A 16,415-nucleotide genomic window follows, 5' to 3' on the forward strand; every position below is an offset into this window, starting at 1 on the left:
CCTTCCAGGGAACACCTCCGGGAACTGTAACGTTTTGCATTATTAGCATTGCAGAGCTTAGTTTTGGGGAAGGGCCATAGCTTAGTGCTTAGACCATCTGCTCTGCATGCAAAATAGTGAGAATCCACCTTGATGTCTTGGAAAATGTTGAATGGGGCTAATACAGAGCAACTGATAAAGCAGGCTGATGCGTAGATGATAAATCCACTTCAAACATGCTTTGTGTTAGCAGCATGTTGCTGTATACACCTGCAATAAAACAGCAGTCTGGATGGAGTTCAGGGTTCCCTGCGTGCAATACGTCTGTGGCATGTACTTTCCCACACCCCGAAAATAATGGGAGGATCCCTCTGCATCATGGGAGGAACAAAAACATGTTGCTTTTCCCCCATGCTGTTGCTCCAGTTCAGAGACAGCCAGTGTGGTGCTCTTTGGGTGTTACTGCACCCCAGTTACCTCCTGTTCCCATCAGCCCCAGTCAGCAAGGCCAGTGGTCAGGGGAGCTGTGGTCCAGCCGCACCCACAGGACACCCCAATGGCTATCATCTGCCAAGGCTATAATAAAAACTAGGTTGTGGGATATTGAATGCTAAGAACTAACAGTAGCAGCAGAGAAAACATGTTCCCCTCTTTATTTTCAACTTTATTGGGCACATAAAACTAACCACAATTACCTTGAATTTCTGCTTCACCCTCAAGAAAGAAGGGCATTTTTGCTGGCCAGGTTTAATTCAAATCCATCAAACCTCCTTTGGGGAAGGTTCTCAGGCAGGGTGGAAGGAGAAAGAACTTGCCCATGTGAAGACCACCTGGTGGAAACCCTCACACATATGGTTCTTAATTGTAAACTATATGCTGATCTCCGCCAGCAATTTCTAGATCAACTCTGTATCCCCAAATGGAAACCAGAGTTGGAGGTCATACAGTTTCTATTACTGGGGAATGATCAGGAGCTCACCAAGTTAGTGGCTAAATATCTCTATTTGGTTTTTTGTCGTCAAAATACACTGCAGACTTCTGATCTCCCTGGAGACCTATCATATGACGATAGACTGCTCTGCCTCCTTTCTTTTAGCAAATGTTTTGTGCCACTGGGGAAGTGGTAATTCTGTATTGATTTGTTTTGGAACTTTGTATGTGATGCCAATAAAAGGTTTGATGATGATGACCTCCCGTTCCCATTAGCCCCAGTCAGCACGACCAGTGGTCAGGGGTGAATGGGAGCTGTGGTCCAGCCGCACCCACAGGGCACCCCATGGGCTACACCTACAATTAACCACGATGGCTTCCTCCACTGTTGGAGGCAGTATGCCTCTGAATGCCAGTATTGGAGTACGCCCATTGCTGTTGCACTCAAGTCCTGCATTCAGGCTTCTCAAGGGCACCTGGTTGTCCATGGCGAGAATGAGATTCAGGACTAGATGGGCCTCCTTTGGCCTGATCCGGCAGGGCTCTTTATAGGTTTATGAGAGAGGCGATACTGGCTTGGGGAGCCTGGCTGCCTTGCTTCCTGACTTGGGACAGCTGGCAGCTTGGGAAATTTAGGAAGAGGGGGCTTCAGCATCATATCTGCCTAATGGTAGAGCCGGCCCCACCTGCCTAATAAGGGGCTTCTGAGGGTGCTCTTGCCTGCCGGTTGCTTATAGTGTGCCTTTTTGCCTCCCCGTGGCGCTTGCTGTCTTAGGCCATGATGCCAGGGAAGAGAATTATCCTCCTAAGAGAAAACGGCTGTTTAGTATGAAGCCCGTATAAGCTTCCCGATATCCGATTATGGGTTGCGCTGTGCCATATGGGTGCCATTTAGTGTACCTGCAAGATATTAAGCTTTTTAGTTGGCCTGCTCTTTGAGCGCCTAAGTGCATTATATCAATAAAATCTCGTTTAAAATCTGGCACAGAATGGCTTGAATCGGGGTTTTTCCTTGCTTCTCTGCACATGGTTTTCATTAGGTAGAACATGCATTTGATGGAGCAGACAAAGGGATGTGTGTTTCCTGTCTCTTGTCCTTTCCTTCTGGTATTTGGGGAGTGTAAATCAGACACCTGACTAAGTTTGAGGGCCCAGCTCATAGGGCAACTTCAGAACTTCATGTGATGAAAGTTCACCAAGAGAAATGCCGAGGTGGTGAACACCACCGTAAGCAATTTCTCCCATTCCTAAAACAGCTTGCAAATCAGTTGCAAATTAATGTGGCAGTGTGTTACTCTGTAGTGCCCCTTTCTCAAAACTTCTGATCTGCTTCCTGTTTGTTGTGTGCTGAAAGCAAAACTTTCCGCAGAGGAATGCAAGAACGGCAGAAGTCTGCATGCATCTTTTTACTTTTCCGTGCTGCTGATGGGCTCAAGGGTTGATGTTACCTGTAGATGCTGTAATTTCCACATGCCCTGAACGGTACAGAAAGGAAGTGATGACTGATGGCTTTTGTGAGGGTTGAAATGAGTCACTGCGTGTGAGTGCATTGGTGGGAGACTTTCACTCCCCAAACAACTAAAAAACATTTGGGGGTGGCAGCAGCAGCAGGGGGGTGGGTGGGAGCTGATGCTATTAATCTAGACTAGAGGTGAGGAACTTCAAATGTGGCCCTCCAGATCTCTGTCTGCTTCTCAGGACTCTTCCCAGGCCACAGCCCTCACTGGTCTTGCCTCACATCTTCCTTGGGTGTTTTTGCCTGGCTGGAAATGGGTCCTTGAATTTGGACAATCCCTGGTTGCTTAGATGGAAGATCCACTGCCCAAGTTGGCTTCTGCTCCAGCACTGGCATGTGGCCCTGGGGTGATGCCCAGAAAATATTATGTGGCCCTCTGTCTGGAAAAGAGTCCCCATCCCTGATAAAGGCCACCTCCAAGATTTTTTTAGTAAATGCCACATCATCCAACACAAGCCCTAGTCAGGGCAGACCAATTGAAGTTAATGAACATGACTAACATGAACCTCTTAATTTCAGTCGGTCTATGAGTAGGATGCTTAACCTGACTTCTGCACTAGATTAGATTATTTCTAAATTCATTTATTCAAAGTACTTTATATTGGGTGGTGAGGTGGTGGGAAGGATTCTCAGAGCAGCTTGCAGATGTACAGTAGTACCTCGGGTTAAGTACTTAATTCATTCCAGAGGTCCATACTTAACCTGAAACTGTTCTTAACCTGAAGCACCACTTTAGCTAATGGGCCCCCACTGCCGCCGTGCCGCTGGAGCACGTTTTCTGTTCTCATCCTGAAGCAAAGTTCTTAACCTGAAGCAGTATTTCTGGGTTAGCGGAGTCTGTAACCTGAAGCGTATGTAACCTGAAGCGTATGTAACCCGAGGTACCATTGTATCAGCAATAAAGATAGCTGCTGACCTTAGATATACAGTCAAAGAGTTGCATCCAGGTAAGTTCTACTTGGAGTAAACCCATTGAAACGAAAAGACCTAGGTTAGTCACACCCATTAACTTCATTGAGTCTACACTAGGTATGGCTAATGTTGGACACAACCCAAGGACCACAACACACAAGGAAATGTGATTGGGAGGGGAAAGGGGGGCGGGAAGCAAATGCTGGTGCTTGTTCCTAGTTGCGGAATTCCCAGAATGCAAACTATTGAAAGGCAGGAGGAGTTCAAATTTGCTGGTCTCTCAGCTGAGCCAGTGGAGAATCCCTGCTGCCTCATCTCTCCCTCTGATATTGCTTGATTCTAAATACCCCCTTTCTGCCTCCCAGTTATGTTGCCAGAACCCCGGCGCCTGCTAACCTGATTTCCGCCACTTCCCACTAATTGCTACATGGTTACAAAAATTTTCTATTACGGGCATTGTTTTGTCGAGCTTCTAAATGTAGAACCCTCTTAATTGGGACACCATGTCAGGCTGCGTATTGTCCCCAAAAAACACAGCTGGTACCAAATATAAAAGGCCTTTTAAAGGGGCATGATTATTGCAACAGCTTACTAAAAATAAGTCCCCTCGTTTCAAAATTTCTAGCAGGTGAAATGTTCAAAACACCTTGCATGAATTATTTTGGGGATGCTTACAGCTTAAAGTGGTACGATGCTGCTTTAAATGCATAGTGCAGAAATGCACCTTAACCCTGTTAGATTCTGTTCTGCTCTTTCTTGACAGCCCTCCAGGAAAGTATTATCTAACGCAGGCATAGGCAAACTCCGGCCCTCCAGATGTTTGGGACTACAGTTCCCATCATCCCTGACCACCGGTCCTGTTAGCTAGGGATGATGGGAATTGTAGTCCCAAACATCTGGAGGGGCGGAGTTTGCCTATGCCTGGTCTAAAGCCCAAGCTTAGGCTCTAGTCTAGCTGTGTAAACCTGGATCATTGATTTGCTTTTGGGTTTTTTCCCCCTGCAGGTGAAAGACCTGACCAAGTTCTTAGACCCCGCTGGGCTTGGAGTAATCAGCTTTGAAGACTTCTATCGAGGAATCTCAGCTATCAGGAACGGAGGTTGGTTTTTATTCTTAGGCCCCGAGATTGGGAGGAAGGCAGCCCAAGCACTTCCTGAATCTTTCGTGCATCGAGGCATTTCCTGACATTGTTGATGTACCCCCTCCCCTCCCCCAGGGTATTTCATGCCTCTTCCTTGAAATGTCAGTGTCCTCCTTTGAAAGAAATGAGGGATAAGGGTGTGTGTGTGTTCGTTTAGGTCATTACTGCAATGCGCTCTCTGTGGGGCTACCTTTGAGGGTGACCCGGAAACTACAACTAATCCAGAGTGCGGCAGCTAGATTGGTGACTGGGAGTGGCCACTGAGACCGGTCCTGAAAAATCTTAATTGGCTCCCAGTACGTTTCCGAGCATAATTCAAAGTGTTGGTGCTGACCTTTAAAGCCTTGGCCCAGTATATCTGAAGGAGCGTCTCCACCCCCATCGTTCTGCCCGGACACTGAGGTCCGGTGCTGAGGGCCTTCTGGCGGTTCTCTCACTGCGAGAAGCAAAGCTACAGGAAACCAGGCAGAGGGCCTTCTCGGTAGTGGCACCCGCTGTTATGTACTGAGTCCTGTGGAATGCCCTTCCACCAGATGTCAAAGAGATAATCAACTACCCGACATTTAGAAGACATCTGAAGGCAGCCCTGTTCAGGGAAGTTTTTAATGTGTGGCATTTTAATGTATTTTTAATCTTTGTTGGAAGCCGCCCAGAGTGGCTGGGGAAGCCCAGCCAGATCGGCGGGGTACAAATAATAAATTATTATTATTATGATTGTGTACTAGGGAGTAACACAGGGAGTCGGGAGGGAAGGCATTGTGCATCACTAAATTATGGAATCCGCTCCCACAAGAAGCAGTGGTGGTCACCAATTTGGATGGCTAATCATCTCTGGTTAAAAGATGGGTTTGGACAGCAGTACTGAGAAAGGACTGTTTCTGTCACTGCAGGGCTGCTGCCAGTCAGAGCAGACAGTAAAGGACTAGATGAACTGACTGGCCAGTGCTGTGTCACATGCGCCAAGTTCCAGTCTGTTTCTGAGTGTTGACTTGACTACTTTTTGTCTCAAGGCAATTCCAGGTTCATGGCTCTTGTATTCATATACAAAGCCCTCAAGCACTGTTGGCAGCTCCCCTGGGTCTCAGAAGCCTGATTGGCCTCAACGAGAAGTTGTGACATTTCGTGTTGCTGCTCTCATGCTTTAAGAACGTAAAAGGGGCCTGCTGGATCAAGCCAGTGGCCCATCTAGACCAGCATCCTGTTCTCACAGTGGCCAACCAGATGCCTGTGCAGGAAACCAGCAAGCAGTGCCTGAGAACAAGGGCGCTCTCCCTTCCAGCAACTGGGATTCAGAGGTATACTGCCTCTGACTGTGAAGGTGCAGAGCACAGCCTCCATTATGACTAGTAGCCATTCAGAGCCAGTGTGGTGTAGTGGTTAAGAGCAGTAGTCTTGTAATCTGGTGAACCAGCTTCGCGTCTCTGCTCCTCCACTGCAGCTGCTGGGTGACCTTGGGCCAGTCACACTTCTCTGAAGTCTCTCAGCCTCACTCACCTCACAGAGTGTTTGTTGTGGGGGAGGAAGGGAAAGGAGAATGTGAGCCGCTTTGAGACTCCTTCGGGTAGTGATAAAGCGGGATATCAAACCCAAACTCCTCTTCTTCTTCTTCTTCTTATCCTGCACGAATCTGTCCAATCCTCTTTTAAAGGCATCCGAGTCGGTGGTCATCACTGCCTCCCGTGGGAACAAGTGCCAGAGTTTTAACTGTGAACTTATATGAAGAAGTCCTGAATTATCTGTCCTGAATTATCCAATGTTCAGCTTCACTGAATTTCCATGAGTTCTACTGTTATGAGAGAGGGGTCAAATCTTTCCTCTATCCACTCCCTTCATTCACGCCATGTATAATTTCATAAGCTTCTAGCATGTCGCCTCTTACTTACTTTTTCTCCTCCAAGCTAGGAAGTCCCAAATGTTGCAACCTTCCCTCACAAAGGAAATCTCTCCACCCCCTTGATCATTTTGGTAGGCCTGTTCTGAACCTTTTCCAACTCTACAATATCCTTTTTGAGGTGAATACTCTTTTCAGCAAGCATCTTTGCTGTTGACTTTCAGACATTACTTGAAGACCTTTTCATGCTGCGAGGCCTGTGCAGGTGCTTAAACTTCTTTGATTAATCCATTTTAATGACTATTTTGTATTGTTCTCAGCGGCATTTTATGTTCTGTCAAACTTAAGTGTCTTAAAGGGCCTTGATATTTGAGTTGGCAGCATATAAATACTTTCTATAAAGTCATAAAAGATAAATACTCCCTTGCAATGTGTAGAGTGTCCGAAGGTTGCCGCTTTGGAAAGCGCCACTCTGTCCTCTTTGTATCTGTGGCCAGGAGGACTGAAAATTCTGTTCTGTGCTACAGAACCATGGGCACATCAGAGGAAACACTAACTTTAGAATCTTCGAAAATTGACATCGGAACAACCTCTGCTCAGTTCCAAACACTTTAGGGGCAATTGTCCCAGGATAAAGCTGTCACTACAAATGTATGTTTAAAAGATACAGCTTGGGAGGGGGCAATGGAAGTCTTACGAGTGTTTGCGCTATGCTCTCTAGAACAGCTTTCTCGGAGACATGGCTTCAGGTTTCTTTCCATAATTCATTGCTTGCAGTATCATGGTGTTGCGCTAATTAGATAGAAGTAACAGCTAACAAAACCCTTTAATTCAGGGCTCCCTTAACTATAAGTATTTGGAGTTGCATAATTTTGGGCTTTCTTACAGTGGCTGAATTTGAAGTATCCATCAAACCCTGTTCTTTCTTTCTTCCTGTCGACAACTAGAGACATTAAGAGATTCCAGAGCCTCTTGGTTTGAGAATAGTGGTAGTTTCTCCCAAGGTGTTGGTACTGGGACAGCAGGTGAAGGTGGCACCTCATTTGGAGTAATGTGCTGAACATAGGAATATGCCTTATACTGAATCTCAAAGTATTGGTCTATCCAGCTCAGAATTGTCCACACTGTGTGAGAGTGGCTCTCCAGGGTATCAGACAGGGTCTTCTCCCAGCCCTACCTACAGATACCAGTGATTGAACGTGGCCCTTCTGCATGCAAGACAGATAGATGCTCTAGGACTGAGGATTCAAGCACAAGAGCACCATCCCCTTCTGTGGTTTCCAGCAACTGGTATTCAGAAGCATTTGCCTTCCACTGCGGCAGCTGAGCATAGCCATGAAACTGAAGCAGGGGAGAAGCCCAGTTCCTGGCAATTTGGCAGCCTTGAGGCGTGATGTGTTTCCGATGCCTACCCTGCACAAAGCCGTTGTTGGCTTCCTCCCCACAGCAATTCTTAAAGCTTCCACTGGTGAAGCAAGCAGGTTTTGCTGACTAATGTCACACCCGAAAGTACATGATGCAGTTGGCAACAAACAAAATATCTTTTTTTATACCTAGCCTTTCTTGCTTAGTCTGCTGACACAAATGCTAACTTTCTTCCCACCCCCTTGTGATATATCTGCATTGCAGTTCACTTTTTCTCAGCTGAAGGGAAATTGGAAGTTGTTCGGTCGCAAGGATGGGTAGGGCAGGGGGAAACTCCCTACCTGGAATTAATTTTTTTATATATATACAATAATATCAGATCCAGATTGTTTAAGACTCTAAACTATAAGCCAAAGTTGTCCTTGGCTCAAATGCTGCTTCTGTGAACATGCTAGGGCAAAATCCAGTGGTGGTAGAGCCCAGAAATGATAGTCAGGCTGAACCACATCAGATTGTGCACAAACCCCACCCCACCCCCAATAAAAGAAAAGAAATTCTTTATAAGTGGAAAGCTAGTGGAAAGGTAAAGGACCCCTGGACGGTTAAGTCCAGTCAAAGGCGATTATGGGGTTGCGACGCTCATCTCACCCCTTTTCAAACACCCTCGCTTGTGGAGTGTTCCCTCAGCCTCCTCTCCTCTTCCCTCTCCTTAGGACAGCCTCTCTGGGCAGCCACTGCTGCTGCTCCTGGTCTCTGAGCTGCCCCTCCCCAATCCCAAGGAGAGGTGCTTCCTCACAGTGCCCCACAGAGGCCTTGGAAGCACCCCTTGGCCAGCCCCAGAGGCACCATTCGCCTGGGGAGCACGTAGCCAGGGCTACTGATGCAGCAAACGGCTGTGCAAGCCTTTGGGAGGCAGAGAGGGCTTCGGAGGAGGGAAGGAAAGAAAGAGGGACAGAGGCCATGTTGCCCGCGGCACCCCTGACCATTATTCAAGGCACCCCAGGGTGCCATGGCACACTGGTTGAAAACCACTGATTTGGCATCATCAGCAAACTTGACTACCTCACTGCTCACTCCTAATTCTAGACTGTTTATGAGCCAGTTAAAAAAGCACAGATTCCAATACCAATCCTTTGGAGGGAAACTCCATTTTCTACTTCTCTCCATTCAGAGAATTGCCCATTTATTCTCACTCTTTGCTTCCTGCAGCCTAACCAATTCCTGATCCACAAGAGGACTTCTCCTGTTATTTCTTGTCCGCTAAACTTACTCAGGAGTCTCTGGTGAAGTCCATAAAGACAACCCTAAGAGTAAGGAGGAAGAAGCTTGCAGGATAGACTCCTCCCGCATTTTCACCAGTGATCTGGCTGTCTTCATAGCCTCTACTTTCTCTACTAGCTTAGCAGCATTTGAGCAGATGATCCAATGCGTTGACCTACTTTTTCCGAGAGGAGAAGCGGCAAGGAAGTTTGTAACAGTGATGTCGGTTTGCCTTTGCTACTGCAAACTCAAAATGGGGATGGCAGGAAGCTACCCAGATGTGGAGCATTGAGGTCGTTGCGTTGACATCACAGCCTTGAGGCTCCAACCGAATGAAGGATTTGCAGGAAAATCTCTGCCTTCTCGAAGCTTCTGCCTGTCTTCTTTTCCACTCTGCTCTTCTGCTGTATTCACTGGGCAGTTCTAGCACCAAGCCATCAGCACAGGAAGAATGCTAGACTCAGTTATCCACTGTGGCATATCTTGATAACGATTTATCAGAATATCTAACATGCAGTGTTAGAAACTCAGATATATAATGTAATTGCCTAATGACACCTTAAACCTAGGTTACGATCGCCAGAATAGAACAACCCAGACTAAAACAAATTCAAGATTCAAGCGAAATATTTCAGATTCTTCTCTCAGGGACATTTTGCTTTCACCCTGTTTATTTACCTATTTAATTTATAGTGCTGCCCCGTAGCAGAAGTGTTCTAGGAAGCTAGTGTGGTGTAGTGGTTAGTGTGTTGGACCTAGGACCTGTGAGATCAGAGTTCAAATCCCCACTTAGTCATGAAGCTCATTGGGTGACCTTGGACCAGACACAGTCTCTTAACCTACCTCACAGGGTCATTGTCGGGGTTTAACTGATGCAGAGGGTGAACTATGTACTCCTTGGAGAAAAAGGTGGGATCTAAATGCAGTAAATAAGTTGTTCTGCTTATATGCTTAAGAAAGCTGGAGGAGCTAGCCAGATGCAGATGTCAGTCACCAGCCTGACATCCAGAGATCTCCAAATGGTCGCAATTGGACTCACACCAGTAGCAAAACGTGCCTGGTGCCTGGCTAATGTCTAACACTGGCTACACGCTGGTCAGCAGAATAGCTGATGTATCCCCCCCCCCACTGTAGTCTAGATTCTGCTTCCACACCCTCAGCCCATTCTATCCTTCGTCCACACTAGCAAAAGGCATGATCAGTTCAAGGACATGCTTTAGTCAGGCACAAAAACTCAGGTGACCAAGCAGGGCCAGTGAGGGCCCTGGGGAGGGTTCTGAGGGCCAGATTGAGAGGTGGGGGCTGCATTTGGCCCCCAGGCCTGAGGCTTCCCACCCCTGATCTGAAGAATGGCAGTACAGTGGTACCTCGGGTTAAGAACTTAATTCGTTCTGGAGGTCTGTTCTTAGCCTGAAACTGTTCTTAACCTGAGGTACCACTTTAGCTAATGGGGCCTCCCGCTGCCGCCACACGATTTCTGTTCTCATCCTGAAGCAAAGTTCTTAACCTGAGGTACTATTTCTGGGTTAGCGGAGTCTGTAACCTGAAGCGTCTGTAACCTGAAGTGTCTGTAACCCGAGGTACCACTGTATGGAGCATGTTTCTTTGGGTGCTTTTTATTTAATTTTCCTTCAAAAAAGCTAGAAGCAGCTGGGTGACATTTTATTTTTCTTTCTTTCTTCTTATTTATTTATTTATAGCATTTGTACCCCGCTCCTCGGCGAAAGAAACTCCCAGAGCGGTTTACGTACAATCAAAACGAGACAGTCCCTACCCGTAGGGTAAAATCTAAAAGAACACAGTACACGAGGGACAAGGAGGGGAAGAGGAAAATCAAAACAGTTGTTCCTATAATGCCCAGCTGGCACAGCTGAGGGGGTGGAGGTGCCAGCAAAGCTGATGAAATGAGCCCTGCTTCCTGTCTCTCCCACAGAGGCAGTCTGGTGGAATGGCTGGCCCCAGGTGACCCTTGAGAGGAGAGGAGGAGGCCTGATGGAGCTGGCCTGTCACAGCAGAACCCATGGAATCTCGCCCTTTCCCAACTCAGGTTGCTGGATCTTATGGAATGGCAACAATTGATGCAGCGTTGGTGCAATGCTGTGACATCCCCGGGGCTTTGCTTCCCCAGTCTGGTCCTGTCTCCGCAGTCCGTTGGCACAATAGCCTATCTTCCTGCCTCAGCTCTCAAAACTATTCTGCTCCAGCCCCCCTGGTCTCGGCGGCGTGTCTCCCAGGCGCCACAAGGCCATAATGCTCTCCCAGCTGACTTAATGCTCCTGAAAGCTTCTATTGTTGTAGGTTGGGCCTATGCGAAGCAGGGGAAAAGCAAACATGGCTCCGGTTCTGATCGACACGTTGCTTTTTGCTGCCCTTGCTCATTTCACAAATGTTGTCATATCCCGTGTGCAAGCACCCATCTCACTCCAGCAACTGTTAGAGGAAAATGGATATTGGCTCCATTGTATTGCAATGAGCAAAGCCGAATGAGAGACTTGTGTCTGGTTAAAAGCTGAGGGCTCTGATGACTGTGTCAGTGGTGGCTGTGGTGCCCATTGGGACTGGTAGGGTGGAAGGCAGGGAGCCCAACAGTAGGGGGAGCCAGAGGCAACAACAAGCAGAGCCAACTACAGTGGTACCTCGGGTTACAGACGCTTCAGGTTACAGACTCCGCTAACCCAGAAATAGTACCTCGGGTTAAGAACTTTGCTTCAGGATGAGAACAGAAATTGTGCGGCGACAGCGGGAGGCCCCATTAGCTAAAGTGGTACCTCAGGTTAAGAACAGTTTCAGGTTAAGAACGGATCTCCAGAATGAATTAAGTTCTTAACCCGAGGTACCACTGTAGTTCTAGTTTTGTCTCCACACTCCTGCTCAGTTCTGAAAGGGCAGAACCGAGGCCAAAGAAGAGGAAACTGACCATTAGGACTGCGCTCAGCTGAGACTCGGGAGAAGGAGGGCAGCCAGGGCCTGGACTGGTTGTCAGCCAGAAGGCAAACATCTGGGGGTGCCGGCTGTGCCCATGTGGCTTTTGGGGATCTTCTTGGGACACGGCAGTCGGGATGGCAAATCCCAAGTGCTCTGTTGCTGTACCAATGCTCTCTCTCTTTTTAGCTATTGTATTTCTGGGCGCACCAGCGCTACAAGGTCCCGTTGACCATGCTCGACAGCACGTGCGCCTGTAATGTGCAGATGGGGAGTCCTTTGTGGGTTTGTGTTGCTAATGAGCAGTGAGGGTTTGTGGGTTTTTTTAACGCTCATTTGAACAGGGATTCAAAAGCTTTCATGTAGCCTATTGTGTTGGCGGGGACCGTTGGGTGAGGTCACCATAGCAACATCAACTGTATACAATGTGCCATATGCTTGGGGGGGGGGGAGGAAGACCTGCACCAAGAGAGATGCAATAATGAGTTTGGTAGATGACTCCAAGCCATGTTGAGCTTGTCCTTTCTGTGCCATTGGTCCTGGACCTGTGAAGAGGTTGGCAGGCAGCCAGCTCCCTGCTGTGTCTCTGTTGCAACTGCAGAACAACAGTTTGATTGGGTGGGTGGGTGGGCTTGAGGGGTGGCCTGTCAGCCTTTCTGAGACCCTAATTCTAGAGATGCTAATGAATATACAGAGGAGAGATGTTGGATTTCAAAAAGGAGCTCATGTGAGAAAAGCTGGGTAGCATGCATTTAAAATCCAGTGGTACCTCTGGATGCGAAACGGGATCCGTTCCGGAGCTCCGTTCGCATTCTGAAGCGAACGCAACCTGCGTCTGCGCATGCGCGGGTTGCAATTCACCCCTTCCGCGCATGCGCATGTCGTCATTTTGAGCGTCTGCGCATGTGCGAGCGGCAAAACCCAGAAGTAACGTGTTCCGTTACTTCTGGGTCGCCGCAGAGCGCAACCCGAAATTACTTCAACCCGAGGTATGACTGTAAAGCATTTGTACTGCTCAGGTTTACCCCAGAGAATTTTGGGAATTGTAATATTTGCTGAGAGAGCATTCTGCAAAACATCCCTAGCTGCAATCTGCTCCTCCCCCTCGCCCAGCTCCCAAATCCCCAACATCACCTAAGTTAAATAGGGAGAAAATAGTATGTTGAAACCAGTTTAGATCTATAGCAGTGGTTTTCAACCAGTGTGCTGTGGCACCCTGGGGTGCCTTGAAGGATGGCCAGGGGTGCCTTGGGCAACACTAGCCTCCTTTTCTTTCCTTCCCTCCTTCATCTGATGCCCTCTCCTGTCTTTTTCTCCCAAAGGCTTGCACGGCTGTTTGCTGCAGCAGTAACCCTGGCTACGTGCTCCCCAGGCAAATGGTGCCTCTGGGGCTGGCCAATGTGAGGGAGCAGTTCTCTTTGGGGCGGGGGGGGTAGCTCAGGTACCAGGGGCGGTGGCAGCGGCTGCCCTGAGGACTCCCAAGGAGAGGGGAGAGGAGAGGAGGCTGAGGAAACACTCCACAAGGGAGGGTGTTTGAAAAAGGGTGAGAGGCTGCCAACTCTGCAAGAAAGGGAGCCTTGGAGTCAAAATGGTTGAAAACCTCTGATCTATAACTTCAGGCTCCAGGGGCCTCTCTGTCTGTTTCTTGGGTCTTTCTCCAGGCCACACTCCCCTCTCTCCAGGCAATACCCTGCATTGGCCCTTCTTTTTATTTCTGGGTGTTTTTGCCTGGGTGGAATGTGTCCATAAATACTGACGATGTCTCTTGCTTTTCTGGATGGAGGACTGTGTGAAGAAACCAGCCCATTGGACGAAGGTGTAATTTGCATAAATTGCTCCACCTACTTTTGCCTCTGGCCCCGCCTGTCATTGGCGTGTGGCCCTCAGGAGGTCACCCAGAAGGGAATATGGCCTTCAGGATGGAAATGTTTGCCCTTTGGTGGGGCAAAGGAACAGTTCTCAGAGTGGTTTGACAATCAGTTCCTGTTGCCAAGGAAGTCTGGGAACTATGGCTCTGTGAGGGGAACATGGGGGTCACTTACAAACTTTCAGGACCTTTAAGAAACTGCAACTCCCAGAGCCATAGGTAGCCCACACCTGTGCTACCCGAGCCTTTGAACAGGAGATACCTGAGATTGGGCCTGACTTCTTCTCCATGCAAAGCCCTGAACTATGTGCCTATGTGTAATAGGTGCATCATCAATTTGGGATTATCATAACGTGTGTTTTTTGTTTGTTTGTTTTAAAACCTTTTGTGAGAGTGTTCACAACATCCTTTAAGAAGTTATTGTCATTCTCCAATTCTGTACCTACCTTTTTGGAATGAGGGAGATCAGGTGCTTTGCACAAACTCCACCCACTACGCCACACTGCCTCTCTAACCCAGTGTACCATCTGACGCAATGTAAATCTGCTGCAGTAAGTCTAGGGAGTTTTTTACTGCAGCAAACTCAAAACGCACGGCATCATTATTTTATTGGATTTGCTGCAATAAATGAGAACTTGGCAGTTAATTTACCCCAGGACAAAAATGATAGTTTACAAGCTGTGTTGTGGTTGGTAGATTTGGTTCATTCAGTTCCTGAGCATGTAAAGCTGTAAACTTTAATATGTGGTCAAGTGGGAGAAAGAGTTGTGGTAACTAGAGACCTGATTGTGTAAAAGAACCTTCTGATCTCAAAGTCTTTTTCTGCCTTTAAATGAGCAGACATCCTGACACGAATCTCTTGGCTATGCCAGTGGAGAGTTACTAATTAGGGTCTCGCACCAGAGTAATAGTCCAAACTGTAGCATACTCTGGGAATATGCTGCTCCTAACAACCATACCAAAAGAACAAAATTATTATTTCATTTTAAAAATCTCAACGCATTTCAAAAGAGGGTTGAGGAACTGCAACTCGCTCTATTTAAAATCATTTTCCATCTGCAGTATACAAAATGCTGCTCCAAAACTCTGCAGACCCCCTTAACACAATTAAAAAACAATGGGAGCATGACATAGGTTATGAGATAAACTACCAAATGGACTAGAATGTGGTCCAAACCTCCCTTTAAATCCATTTCAGCCAAAAGAAGGGAAATCACTTTGAAACTTATCTATAGATGGCATCTTACACTGAGGAAATTGGTGCTAATACATCCAGGAACCTTACCAAAATTCTGGAGACGCTGTACCTCTACAGGCACGTACGTCCACATGTGGTGGGACTGTCCCCGAATCCAACCCTTTTGGACAGCAGTCCTACAAGAAATATGTAAAGTACCGTATTTTTCGCACCATAGGACGCACTTTTCCCCTCCTAAAAAGCAAGGGAAAATGTGTGTGCGTCCTATGGAGAGAATGCAGGGGGGAGGCAGGCGGGAAAAGCCCCCAAGAGCTGCACACAAGCTCCATGCACTCTTGCGGGCTTTTCCACAGGAGGGAGAAGGGACTGACTGGCCGCATCAGTCCCTTCTCCCACCTCCCAGAAAAGCCAGGAGAAGCCGCGATCTCTTTAAAGGAGTTGCGCGGCTTCTGCCGGTTTTGCGGGAGGTGGGTGAATCCCCCCACCTCCCAGTAAAGCCAGGAAAGCCCTGCACAGCGTCTCCGGCAAGGAGAGGCTGCACGGAGCTAAAGGGGAAGCCAAAACAGCGAGCGGGATCCATCCCGCTTGCTGCTTTGGCTTGCTCCATAGCTGCGCGCAACCCCTCCGGCAGGGAGAGGTTGTGCGCAGCCTGTACGCTGCTCTTTGGGGCTGGGGGGGGATTTTTTCCCTTGATTTCCCCCTCTAAAAACTGGGTGCGCCCTATGGTCCGGTGCACCCTATGGTGCGAAAAATACGGTAACTAAGTAGGTATTGGAACCCACCCCAGAACTGACCCTATTGAATATTTTCCCAGACAGAAATGCTCACTCACAGTAGAAAGAGCTTATAACCCACCTACTCTCAGCAGCCAGAAACATCATAGCTGGACACTGGAGAGACCTGTCAGGAGTAAACATGGACTTTGGGCACCAAATTGTATAGGGAAACAGCTTTAATGGAAAAGCTAACCGATAGATTGAAACTGACATGGGGACAAATAAAATGGAGAAACTGACATGGGGACACCTTCACCCTGGTATGATGTTGTTGTTGTTGTTTAGTCGTTTAGTCGTGTCCGACTCTTCGTGACCCCATGGACCAGAGCACGCCAGGCACTCCTGTCTTCCACTGCCTCCCGCAGTTTGGTCAAACTCATGCTGGTAGCTTCGAGAACACTGTCCAACCATCTCGTCCTCTGTCGTCCCCTTCTCCTTGTGCCCTCCATCTTTCCCAACATCAGGGTCTTTTCCAGGGAGTCTTCTCTTCTCATGAGGTGGCCAAAGTATTGGAGCCTCAGCTTCAGGATCTGTCCTTCCAGTGAGCACTCAGGGCTGATTTCCTTCAGAATGGATAGGTTTGATCTTCGGCTCCCCTTTATTACACACACAGGTCAAAATGACAATAATGATAGCAGGGATCTACCAGCAGCACACAGATCAGTATGGCTAACTTGACCCAAGAATTCATTCCTCCCTTCCACACATGCAAATGAAT

At 47.9% G+C, this 16,415-nt stretch overlaps 1 protein-coding gene across 8 annotated transcripts in view; it reads left to right on the top strand.

Annotated features, from left to right (window-relative positions):
* RAB11FIP3 (RAB11 family interacting protein 3) overlaps positions 1-16,415 on the top strand; it is a 90,844-nt gene that overhangs the window by 25,204 nt on the left and 49,225 nt on the right. For all 8 annotated transcript variants that reach the window (XM_053365605.1, XM_053365606.1, XM_053365603.1 and 5 more), the window contains one exon: positions 4,343-4,436. In XM_053365605.1, coding sequence (XP_053221580.1) covers positions 4,343-4,436 — 94 coding nt within the window. The remainder of the gene's footprint in view (positions 1-4,342; positions 4,437-16,415) is intronic.

The sequence above is a fragment of the Podarcis raffonei genome, chromosome 14 (genome assembly GCF_027172205.1).
Source record: "Podarcis raffonei isolate rPodRaf1 chromosome 14, rPodRaf1.pri, whole genome shotgun sequence".
NCBI lineage: Eukaryota > Metazoa > Chordata > Lepidosauria > Squamata > Lacertidae > Podarcis > Podarcis raffonei.